The sequence below is a fragment of the Stegodyphus dumicola genome, chromosome X1 (genome assembly GCF_044657685.1).
Source record: "Stegodyphus dumicola isolate Sdum_Otavi_A_Nest chromosome X1, ASM4465768v1".
NCBI classification, from domain to species: domain Eukaryota; kingdom Metazoa; phylum Arthropoda; class Arachnida; order Araneae; family Eresidae; genus Stegodyphus; species Stegodyphus dumicola.
In genome coordinates, this window is record NC_140780.1 from 200,784,060 (window position 1) to 200,797,481 (window position 13,422).

At 31.7% G+C, this 13,422-nt stretch overlaps 1 protein-coding gene across 1 annotated transcript in view; it reads right to left on the reverse strand.

Annotated features, from left to right (window-relative positions):
- Window positions 1–1,945: 1,945 nt before the first annotated feature.
- Arl1 (ADP ribosylation factor-like 1) overlaps window positions 1,946–13,422 on the reverse strand; it is a 40,288-nt gene continuing 28,811 nt past the window's right edge. Inside the window, exon 5 of the mRNA XM_035370388.2 lies at window positions 1,946–9,436. Within this exon, the coding sequence (XP_035226279.1) occupies window positions 9,406–9,436 (31 nt within the window). The 3' untranslated portion in view covers window positions 1,946–9,405. The remainder of the gene's footprint in view (window positions 9,437–13,422) is intronic.

Below are 13,422 nucleotides of genomic sequence, written 5' to 3' on the forward strand. Positions count from 1 at the left end.
GATTTAAATCAAATTCCTCTTCATTATAAATATCATGAATACACATCAAATAGTTTTCTGGTTGCAATTTTCTAATTTCAACCATGCGTAATGTACGCTTTACGTATGCGCGCGTTGGAAGAAATGTTTAATAAAGTAAACAAATAAATATTAAGCTTTTTTTTGGTAAATTTTGATACCCTTTAGATCATAATTTATTTCATAAATTACGGTTTCATATTTCTAATTTTAGATTTTCTGCATGCCAACTTACGAGATTTAAACTGATGATCTATAATTCCGAAAAATCGATAATCTGGAATCGCCGAAGTCCCGATGAGTCCGGATTAACGACTTTTGACTGTATTAATGTTATATATTTATAATAACCACTTTCATAATAACTCTCAATTAAGAAAAAAATTATGAAATCTTAAATAATCGTAACTTAGAATTTAAGTTATTAAAAAAATTATAGTTTAAAGTACTGAAAATAATTAAAGCTATTATTAATTATGCATATTTAGTCTAAAAGAAATTTAAAAACTATAGTTTAAAGTGCTGAAAATAATTGAGGCTATTATTAATTATGGATATTTAGTCTAAAGAGAAAAAATTGTATTATCTTCTGATTTTCAAAAAATGATACATTATTTAAACTTTAGAAAAATACAAGGAATACAAAATTTTAAAAAAGAAGAAAACTATATTAATTATTAAGCTTATTTTTCTGCATAAATCAATATGTAACACAAGGGCATAATAACGACATTTTCACAACTGTTGCAAAAAGGTGGAATTTTGTGAACATTTAGGCGTTGTGATACGATGCGCTCACAACCAAAGTATCACCTGCGAAAAACGCAATAACAACGTCTATGCAACAAAAACCTCATCTGCAAAGACGTAAGAAAGATGTCTTTGCAACGGTTGCAAAACAGTGGAGTTTCGAAGACATCTGGGCATCTTAAAGATGACATATTGCAATGTTTTTGCAACACGACTCGCAACAAGTTTGCATGGTTGTTATGACGTTGCCGTGATACTTGGGATGAATAACTAAGGTAGGTACGAATGCAATTATGTTAGAAATTTCAGTGTTGTGAAGTGGGAAGAAATTATGCTACTATATTAAACACACTTGACAGGAGGATACCAACTTACATCAAGATATAATTCGGCACATGTGGGTAAGTATGTTTATGGGCAGAGATGATATTCTTGTCAAATGATGTGATGGCTTGCTATGCTGAACATCCTTTGTAGATGAAAAGATTGAATTAATTATGGGCAGTAATGTCTCCATATTTTTATCTCACCCCTCAGCAAAAAACTTAAAAAGTTCCAAGGTTTAATATAACATTACTTAACATTTTGACTACCCCTGTTGTCAATATTCCTTTGAGAAAAGTAATAACCACTATAAAAGATCCTAAACAACTTTATTACAAAGTTTAACTGCAGTATAAGGCTGTGTTAATATACCAAATTACCTAATCAACTGCAGGGGGTTAATTAACACACTGTATACATAAAAAGCAAGGAAAATCTAATAATTTTATGCTTTTTTGCAATGTACTACAATTTATTTCCCCCTAGAACCCTTATAAATAATCCTTTTTTTAAAATAGATGTTAGACTGGGAAATGAACTAGTTCAGAGTGATCTCAGATTACATTACTTTAAACACATAGCCATGTGTATAAAACAGAGCTTATCCCTTTTAATACAAAGTAGTAATTTTTTTAAAAGTAATCACTGAGCTAATGTACGATTAAAAAGTGACAGCTTTAAACATCTAAAACTTTTTTTAATCATAATATAAAAATACTTCATTCAAAACACAACTTTCTTTCTTCCACTCTAGTCATGCACAAAAATTTATTGCTATTTTGAACATGGTTAGTATCTAATAATTTAGAACATAGTTTAGCAAATTTTGGCATTACATTCAAGAAACAAGCAAGAAACTTATAATATAATTTTAATAATGAAATTACATGCAGAAGTATAATAAATACAGTAGAAATCTAACAGTTTAACAAAAGCACTGAATTTTTTTTTAAAAAAGGATATCTTACACGTATCAAGGTGAATAAATCAGACTTCTCCTTTCACAAAAAATGAATGAACCATAAATGATGCCAGTTAATTTACTGCTATTCATTGGTCCCAAAAGAGCATAAAATACATATTCTATATGCACTTAATTCATCCTTAGTGACTTGAGAAACATTTTGATTTAAAAAATTTTAACCACGAGCTCAAGATAAACCCTCTCACAATTTTTAATTAAAATAATCAGACCTAGAATTCAATTAAATGCATACATTCAGTCACATAAATTCAAATTCGATAACAATTTTACAATATTTCCTTAGATTCTCATACAAACTGAGAGAGGATATATCAACTAAGAGCCTGTTTTTACAAATTACTTTTAAGATAATCTCAATGCTGATTTCATTTAATGAAAACCTGATTATTTGCAGGCGGTAGCTAGCGTTTTTCTCAGTTCAAACATTAATAGGAGACAAAGATCACTAACACCACTAAAGTAAAATTTCTTCATTAATGAATGGATGTCTGTAGGCTGGATGCTTATGCTACCGGCACATAAAATGAAAGGCACAAAATATTTTTATTTTGAGCATTTCTAGCACTAGTTACATGCTTACAATGACTGTTTCAGTTTTACACTTCTGTATTGTCTTACAGCACTGCTTCCATATTTATACAGTCTCATATCATCATACATATTTGCAATCTCAATGCATATAAAATACTTTTTATTGCAAGTATGAAGTCATGTATTATGAGCTGCAGCAATGTAATTCTGCCCTTTATTACAGCTTCCCATAAAGCATGATGCAGTAGGATATACATTTATTAACACATAAAAAATGTTTGATGTTCACTATTTGCCATTCAGATTTATACCCAGAATTTTGAACCATGTACTTTATCTTTTTATACAGTTATCTAAAGCCATGCTTTGAAGAAAAATGCTTAATCTATTCAACTTCATTTTTTAACTGAGTAAAATTTCTGGTTTTCTTTTCTAAATATAAAAGCAAAACTAAAATTTCTGGAGATGTCAAAAATCAGAATCATTTGGTTTTTCTCATTTCAATGCTATTTCAGTAGTTCTGAATATTTCACTATCCATGTACGTACTGCAATTTTTAACCCAGGTTGCTTTTCTCTGATTTAACTTACTGCTTGAGACTGTTCTCTCAGCTTCTTTAACATTTGTGCTTTCGAAGGGTGAAGGAATGCCGATGTTTTTAACTTATGCTTTTAAAGGGTGAATGAATTCTGAGGTTTTCAGCATCATTAAATAATCAGAGAAGTACCTGCCACTGCTTTTCCTCATTTATAAGGAATGTCTTTTAACACTGAACTCAGCATTTGGAAAAAAAATACAAAATAAGACTGCTCATCTAAAAGTACAAAATGAAAACTCCAGTTGCTAAACACTGTAGATTGAAGGCAGTGTGAGGGAAAACATAAAATAACAGATACAAACAGGATCATAATTTGCCTGCATCTCATCGTTAGTTTATAGTATACTTATTATACATGGACCCTGCAGTACATTGGTTTCTAGTTTACACAAAAGATGTGCACTTTTCCCCCAATATTAATTAACTTAGACCCAAAACTGCAAATCATTGATTCATTTAAAAACAACTAGCTTAATAATAATAATAATAATAATAAAACCAGCTTTTAAATAAATAGAATAACTAAAAATGTTTTAGTTTATCACTATACTGAGATGCGGTGCTCTTTGGTAAGATTCCAATATTTTAAAATGCTATCAAATTTATCAAAAAGCTCACCTTTGGCTACCCAAAATGTCACATATAATAATTTTTCCTCAATTATCTATATGGATTTAGCAACTAATTTTAACATTTCTTTTCAATGTACAGACTCAGTTTTATATATATATATATATATATATATATATTTTCAAACCAATCTGAAGTTTAAAGTTAGAAGAATTCTAGACATCCCTATTTTGGAACAATTAATACTGTGCAGAGTAAGTACAGTAATTCCTCAAGCTATGTAAACAATGCATTCTGTGAACCTTCACATAACTCAAATTTTAAACGATTTGGAAATTACTTAAGCGTAACTTCAAAAGAAACTACATTTATTAATATATGTTTAACACATGCATAATATATGTTTATATTAACACACGCATGTTTATTATTTACACAGTTTTATTTTATAAAAGGAGTATTATGCAGCACTACACACAGTGGTTTATGTGAATATAAGCTAAAAAAAGTATGAAACACTCTTAAAAAAAAAAAAAAAAAAAAGACTCGGGAGTAGAAATTTGGCTCTGTACTGGGAAAGACAGGATTAGAGGTGGATAGTTGTGAACAGAAATGCTGCTCTCTGACAACTTTTACCAATCTTGATATTGTAGTTTGAGAGCAGTTGTGGGTAATTTCAGTTGTAATCTTGAAACTGGTACCAACAGAACCTCACAATTATGTCTTAAACTGTGTTGTCACATACTTTTTGTCATTATAAGTAGCATTGGCTTAATATATGAGAATGAATACAATTGCTAAAATTTCCAAGCCACTTTAACTGCATTCAGATGGCAGTCTTCTCTCATTCGGTTTATGTCAAGACCTAGCCTTCTCCAGGATAACCAGAAAGCTCAGTGGTCCAGTCAAAAGTCGTTAATCCGGACACCCATAATCCGGAATGATCTATAATCCAGACCTCAAAGCTACAAACTTGCTGTGCATTCGTGAACGCTATTAATGCATGTGCGCATAATACATTTACGCATGCGCGTTTAATGTATAATGGACAATATAAGCTAAGCTAAAATTATCTAATTATCTATTTCAGTTAATGTTGCAGATTGCGTTGTTCCTTAACCTTCGAATCGGATCCGGCTTATTATTTTTTGCAGACTGTTAGAGCAATTTTATAAAAGTAAGCTTGAACTTTTGATTATGTCAAATAGAATTTCCAATATATATTTACTAATATGTAAAGGATGTACAAAGCGAAAATATGTTTCAATGTCCATCAAACAAAAAGTGGAATTGCTGCATATCCTTTGTTTCTCTAACCATTCCGAAATTTGTTTATAAATTTCACGCTGCTCTGCGCGGGGGGGGGGGACGTCACGGCACGCAATGAACTGGAAGTTGATCTATCAACACTATAATTATCTTCAGAGCAGATGTTTTTTATTTTATTTGGGTTATAATTCCTTACTAAATGTTGTATTTCATCTCGATGTATTCCATCTTTGATATAATTTAAATCAAATTCTTCGTCATTATAAAGATCACGAGTACACATCAAATAGTTTTCTGGTTGCAATTTTCTAATTTTGACTATGCGTAATGTATGCTTTACGCATGCGCACGTTGAAAGAAATGTTTAATAAAGTAAACAAATAAATATTAAGCTTTTTCTTTTTGTAAATTTCGATACCCTTTAGATCATAATTGCTCTTTATTTCATAAATTACGGTTTCATATTTTTAATTTTATAATTTCCGCATGCCATCTTACCAGATTTAAACTGATGATCTATAATCCGGAAAAATCGATAATCTGGAATCGCCGAAGTCCCAATGAGTCTCGATTAAAGACTTTTGACTGTATTTGATTCTATATCATATCCTCAAGCTAGAGGGGCAATTATTCAATCTCTGAAATCGATAACATACTTTTTGTTGTAATCATAGTGCCTTTCATGCTTTCAACAATGCAAACTTTATCCTACACTATGATATTCAGATTTGAAACATGTCAACTTATAGCCTGAGCTATTGATGTAATTCTTCCATTTTCATACATATGAATTATTTTTAACTTTTCTTCAAATTCTACAATTGTAATTTTTTTAATTTATTACCAGCATGCTTCTGCATATGAAATTTAAGGGTAAATAACACTAACAATGATAAACAACTGACTAAATTTATCACTTAAATACTATTTGAATGCAACACAGTTTGGGGCAAACATTATTCTTATTGGTTCTTATTTCTTACTGGTAGGTTTCAATTTGAATGTTATGGTCTTTGCACCCTTACACAACTGCAAATTTATGTAAATGGGAAAGGGATTAGTGCACTAAATGCATTTCTATTCAATGTATTCTATTCTCCTATTTCTCTCCCCTTTATTAAAAAATCCAGCCTCTCCCCATACAAAAAGTGAATTCTAAGACATAAATCGGCGAGATTAATAAAATGGAAAATACTCCTGTGATATCATTACTGAACAGGCAATCAGAGATATTACATTTCTTGGCTGAAAGGAGAACGGCATCATTTGGGATATATCACAACCCTGATTTCAGAAATGAATTCTGATTAGGAAGTGCTTCTGTTCCATCCATATATTGAGAATGTTAATTCTGAAAATCAGCATAGTACACACCGCAGTTAAACCACTCCATTACTTCTGTTTATCACAGCTTGAGAAACTAGGAATACCATCACTATGTGTAACATCCTGTCGCTTAAACTTTCATCTACATTAAATATGATGACACAATCCTCAGAGATAAAATTTCAATTCCAATATATAAAATAATGCTTTCAGAGGGCATAAAAAATACTTCATGAGTAACAATTAAAAAATGTGGAGATAGAAAAATGTACCACGTAATCTCTAATATAAAGTACAAGCAAAGGAATGCTAATGAACAAACATTTCTGTTTCAATTACTTCCAGTATTTTTTTTAAAGATTTTTCAATACGATTTGTACAGCTGATTACATGAAATTAAAAATTTTCTTGCAAATGTCTGTTACATTTTCAAATCACACACCTTATAAGATTTAAAGAAAAAAATTGATATTTGGGGGAGTGGGGACTGTTGAAAAGAAAGAACGTACATATAATTGGGTTTTAAAACTATATTTCACTAAAAATATTCAGTTAATCATGCCCCTGCATCCATTCATTCAATATTTCAATGTTAAGTGATTTTAGCATGCCTAAGGAGGGTGCAGAGAGGGAGAGAGAAAACTTTGCACATATAAATAAAATAAAAGAACCACATAAACTGCACAATCTATTCTATACACCAAACGAGACAATGATTTGTAATATAGTCATTTATCTTCCTACAACACGAGCAAGCTCATTTCAAATTTACACCATCAAATAATGATGAAGCTCCACCAGTGGCTGTGTGGTTAAGACCACTGAATACTGGGAGCTCGACCTAGGTTTGATACCCGGCAAGCAGGCTGACTGCATCACTGGCTTTAGTGGATTTTCCCAGGTGTAATATGAACATGAGCCAGTTCTTAGAAAGTACTCCATGAAGGTATTCCCATTCTTAAGCAGGAAGACCTCATGTACTTTATTCAAATAATGTAACTTAACCAAACAGTGATGATAAAATTAGTCCATCTGAAAGTCTGCACATGATCTCAAGTTAAAGGCCAACATTCAGATACACATTTTTCTCAGCCTTGTCCTCAGCTGAATAGCTGATGGCTAGGCTTCATAACTGTCAATGACGAGACAGTATTTGACATATCATCCTTTGTTTACATATCAGCATATTACAAAAAGAATGATTTTTTTATTGCCACCACGCATTGAAAGAGCAAATATTTTATGGTGTACGTAACAATTATATCATGCCCAGTGCCACAGAGGCTAGTGCATCGCGCAGCAGCACCACAGGTCCGAGGTTCGATTCCCGGGCTGGGCAAGGTCGACTCAGCCTTTCATTCCTTGATTTACATCACTTGGGTTGATAAAATGAGTACCAAGTTTGCTTGGGGACTAAACACTGGGGGGTCCTGCGACAAGCTGACCACTTGTTCAGGGCATATGCTTATGCACCTGGGGCCCATGATCAAGAAAGCAGATTTTGGGCATTGCAGGCCTTGGCTCATTAGGGCTGTTATGCCACAGAGTTTTATTTAGAGGAGGTAACAATTATTCACTTCCCAGTCATCTTTCTGAGGATTAAGCAAAAATATCAGAATTCATTACATTAATATGCGCAAGGAAGAGAGGAAAAATGTATAATTTGTATGTATACATTTTTGTAGTAATGAATAAAATTTGTATACTTTTAAATAAAAAAAGTTAGTTGTACAGTATTCAAAGTATTATTCAATATACTTTTGTGACTAATATATTTAATGTTAATGCTTTACTGAGACTAATTTATCTATTAAAAACGATCCTATTTACATATACACAAATATTATGTTTTATACAGTGTTTGTATTAACCACAGTATTAGAACATATTACTTACAGATACAGGGGCACTTTCATACTTATAAAATTCAGGGGGGGGGAATCATGCAAGTTAATATCAACCACTGCAGGGAAAATTTATGAAAAAGTGCAAATGCATAGGCTTTTTAAAAATACCACTCATTTAAAAAAAATATGGTTACTATAAAACTTTTCAAAATTCTCCATAAAGTATTACAAATAACTTCAAAATACCAAATTTCATACTTATATCATCCTTTTATAAGTATACACATTCATAATTAAAAATATTTCATATTAACAGTATTTTATCTGCATTATAAACTATAAAAATTTTAAAACCCATTAAGTGCTTCCTTAGCTAATTTTAATGTTTTAAGGAACTCCACTTTAGAAAACCAAGTTCCACTGCGCAAAACATGAAAAGGTGAAATTCTAAAATTGCAGAAAAATTCAAGAGGAAAATGAAAATTTGGTTCTTAGTTAATATGCTTTATCTTTAACACGATTAAATAAAAACAGAAGAAAGGAAAACAGTAACAGAATATTTCAGTTCATAATTACTAAACAGCAAATATTTTTTCTTTTATTAACATGTATAAATGTGAATTAGTTTCAGAATCAGATGTCTAGAGTTCATTTAATATAAAAAATCTTCTACGAAGTAGGTAAGCCTTATAATCAACATATAATTTTTTAATACAATGCATAGTACTATGGACACATATTCAAGAAAGCAGTTGTAAATGCAAAATGCATAGTATGTTTTAGATATTATGTTTTAAATAATTATGAATAATATGAAAAACAAAGTCAATTATCAGGTTTTGGCATTCCCACACAGAAAGTTACTCTATTCCTGAGAAAGGAAAGCAACAATGATTTCCGTAGTGATTGCTTTGTTAAAAATTCAGTAACATGACATGAATGCTAAGAGATGAACTCCTTCCACATTGTTCTGTGACTAGATATTTACATGAAAGGCCTTTGTTTTCATTTTGTACAAGAAATCAATTAGGAGTCAAAAAAGTTAAAAAAAAATCACTGGAAGCAACTGATGAATATACAATGGATCCATGGCTCTCAGAGCAGTATGAAGAAAACAGTTCTTTTTACATTTGCAAGGAGTGCTGAAAAATTGCAGCAGTTTCTTATAAAATTTGTTCTTAACTCATTCACTTAGCATTTGTAAGCATATTTGACAACCTGCAAATAAAAACAATAAATAATAAAGGAACAAATCAAAGAAACAAACTCACAAAATTAAAAGCATGAATTACACATAAAATGTCTTACATTAAAGTGAATATATTGGCTAAGGAAAGAGGTAGTTCACCAATGCATAATGATGCTTGAAACAGCTTGTATATTTGCAGCCACTGATTCGAGTTCACATCCCTTCAAATACTATTTCTGATTGTGTATATATATTTTTTTATTTCTGTAGACATGATTTATATAATTTCAAAGAATTTTTTCCCGTGCTACCGCTGATGGCACAGTCCTGTGTAACACGTCAAAAACTGAAAATTGATAATTAATTTTCAAGAATAGATCCACTACAGCATACTTTTTTTATATTGCAGTGTTTTTGATATTTCAATGATAATAACTATCTACCACTGATTTTGGAGGTCAATACAGTAATGAAATGAAAGAAACATATCTTCTAATATGTTTTATGATGATGATGTGACAGCAAAATGTTTATTAACAGTCATATAGATGCATATGATATGATACATTGACGTAATGATGCAATATAAGCAAATGAATATGACAAATTATTCATGGTAGAAAATGCTACTAAAAAGGGTACATTACCTGATCAAAAAGAAATGAAGTATTTACTGACAACCTATGCTTCAAAGTACACTCATGTCCATAAATTAGGGATAATGCCAGCTTCGGCAATTAAAGGTTCAGAAACAAAACAAACATGATTTATTCATAAAGCCCATTTATTAAACTAAAAACAGATAACAAAAATGATGGTGTATGTATGATACTTTTTACCATAAAAACCTTGATTTTTGCTCCTAGGAGCAATTACAAAAAATACCTCCTTTACAAAAACTTAATATTATATGGTTGGTATGATGGTCAATACATTGTATGTCTCCCAGACAATGAAATACAGTCTGTACAACACTTAGGCAGGCTGAATATCAAATTATCGAGCTGATCTTGGGAGAAGATTACCCCACTCAGCAAGCAATGCTCTCTGAAGTTCCGATACACATGTAGGAGATGCTTGATGGGCTGCAATTAGCCGGTCAAGCATGGCCCACACATACTCTATCAGATTCAAATCAGGTGAGAATGCTAGCCATTCCGTATGGTTGATATCTTCCGATTGAAGGCATTCCTTTACAATGTTTGCGAGGTAGAACGGGTGTTGTAATTTATAGACACAAATTCTGCTCTTACGGCACCCTTAAACAAACATACATGTTGTTTCAGAATGATGTCCCAATAAATTTGGCCGGTCGTGGTTCTGAACATGCAAATATTTTCAGGAGCCCAGTATAATTCCACCCCAAACAAGCAATTTTGCACTACAATAGCACCATTATTCAATGATGCCTTGGTGTTAGCGGGTACCTGGAGTTCTCCATATGAAAGTCCAATGTGAGTTAGACTGCAAGCTAAACTTGGACTCACTGGCAAACATCACACAAGCATACTGTGACGATGTCAACATTGCACGTTCTCTACTCCAGGCTAACTACTGGCAACAGTGGGTTACCATGAGCGGAACACATCTGACAGGCCCAAGAGTAAATACACCAATTTGTCCCAAACGTCTGCACATGGTTTGACTTGAAACTGTTGCACCCACGACTGAAGATAGCTGGCAATACAGGTCTGATGCTGTGCATCTTTTGGCAGTTACTGCTAACACCAGTCGCCATTCGCTGTTGTAACTTAAGGGCGACTTGTACTGTAACGTCTACTGACAGTTTCATCATTTTGGAATCGTTGCCCAACCCTAGAGATTACGTTTTGGGCTATTCCAAGTTCTTTTGATACTTCCATCTGAGTATGCCCCCATTCCAAGTGGCTATTAATTTTACCACATAAAAAATCATCCACATTCGTCTTGTGTGTGTGTGTTATAACTTGTGTGTGTGGCACCAAGGTGCTTATAAAATGCTTGTGAACAATTTTACTTTGCCCTTATAGACACTTCTCTTACACTCTCATCATTGTGACGTACTACTACCGGCGTCATCGGATGGCTTCCTGTAACTTGGAGATTATTCTTGAAGATGTGTGCAATAATTCTACAGGTGAAATTTTTACTTTAGCATTTGATTTCCATGTGATTCTGAATTGCTTTTAATTTATGGGCAGGAGTGTATTTTCAAATGATCCTCAAAATCTAAGTGAAATTGCTGGACTATTATAATCACAGATGATTTGGCAGAGATGATTGCAAATACATCTGATATGTATTCACATCTGTTACATAAACATCAGAAGTAATTAAGTAAAATATACTACTGTGCTCGAAATAAGAAAACTTCTAGGACTAAATATTTTGATGGCATAAGTATAAAAAACCAAACCTTAATTTGTAATATTATATTCACTTGTGTTACATAAACATTAGAAGTAATTAAGTAAAATATACTACTGTGCTCGAAATAAGAAAACTTCTAGCGCTAAATACTCTGATGGCGTAAGTATGAAAAAACCAAACCTTAATTTGTAAACAAGAAGATCTGGCCATTGCAATACCTATTTTCCAAAAAATAATGACATGAATTAGATTCCAAGAACTTTCAGTTTTTTTGTAGTTTCATAAATACAAATAAGCTATGTAAAAATAAAATATTATTAAATTATGTTTCATAAGCATGTATGCAAAATTACATCCACCATATTCATATAGTCCTAGAAAAAACTAAAGTTTTCAGAATAGTTTTTTTCTTTTCAATTTTTTTCATGGATGAAATTACACTTTTTTTAAGACTTAACATTTTTAAAAGAGCAATTTCTTACAAGCTTGTTGTTTACAAAATAAATTTTATAGTTGTTTTCCTAGTTTTAAATGACAGAAATCCACAACTAGATTTTGAAATTTTCAAATTCTGATATTGTTAAAGGCTTTTAGAATTAAGACAGTTAAAAAAAACACTACTGGCTACAAATGTTTAAATAGGGGGAGGGGGACCTTTTCAAAAAATTGAATGATTTTTGCCAGAGATGCAAAAATCATGCAATACTGCCAAATGGCCTGCATGGTGATTAATATTAATTGGATATTATAAATATGTTTAATTTACTGTATAATTATAAATTTACCAGGAAGCTCTCTCCCCAGCACTGTAAGAGCTGTAGAAGAAGAGAATGGAGTATATAAGATAGCAGAAGATGAAGAAAGAGGAAATGTTGGTGAAAAAAAATGGAAGAGACAGAAAGAGTCAATACTAGTTTATGTTTGTACAGGGAGGTCGAGACAAGGAGGTGGGCAGAACATTGCTTGATCTAGTATAATTATATATTATCTTTGTATAATTATCTGTATTTGTATCTTTGTATTTGTATCTTTGTATAATTATAAATTTACCAGGAAGCTCTCTCCCCAGCATTGTAAGAGCTGTAGAAGAAGAGAATGGGGTATATAAGATAGCAGAAGATGAAGAAAGAGGAAATGTTGGTGAAAAAAAATGGAAGAGACAGAAAGAGTCAATACTAGTTTATGTTTGTACAGGGAGATCGAGACAAGGAGGCGGGCAGAACATTGTTTGATCTAGTCAACAGTAACACTATGACATATATTACATTGTAAGAGAGCAGTTAATTAGTTGGCCTATTAGAATAGCACTGATTATCGAGTTAAATGTTACAAGACTCCTCAAACATGAAACATGGAAATTTCATTCTGTACGAAAAACTAAATAAAGTTGTAGCTGCTTAAATTTTTACTTAAAATTTGAGAAAAGATTTTCTTTTTGGATTCTGAAATGATTTATAAGCTGTTTATTATTAAGAGCTGTTTCTTTGTCAGACTGGGCTGCTGACATGAACTCTTAATAAATTTTAAAAAATCATGTACAGCAAGGAATATATTTTTTGTTGTCTTGATTATAAAACAACATATCAATATGTAGTATTCAACTGGTATTTCAGTTGCTATACCTTGAAAGCAAAAATGAATGAGGTATGAATAATGCAAAGGGGAA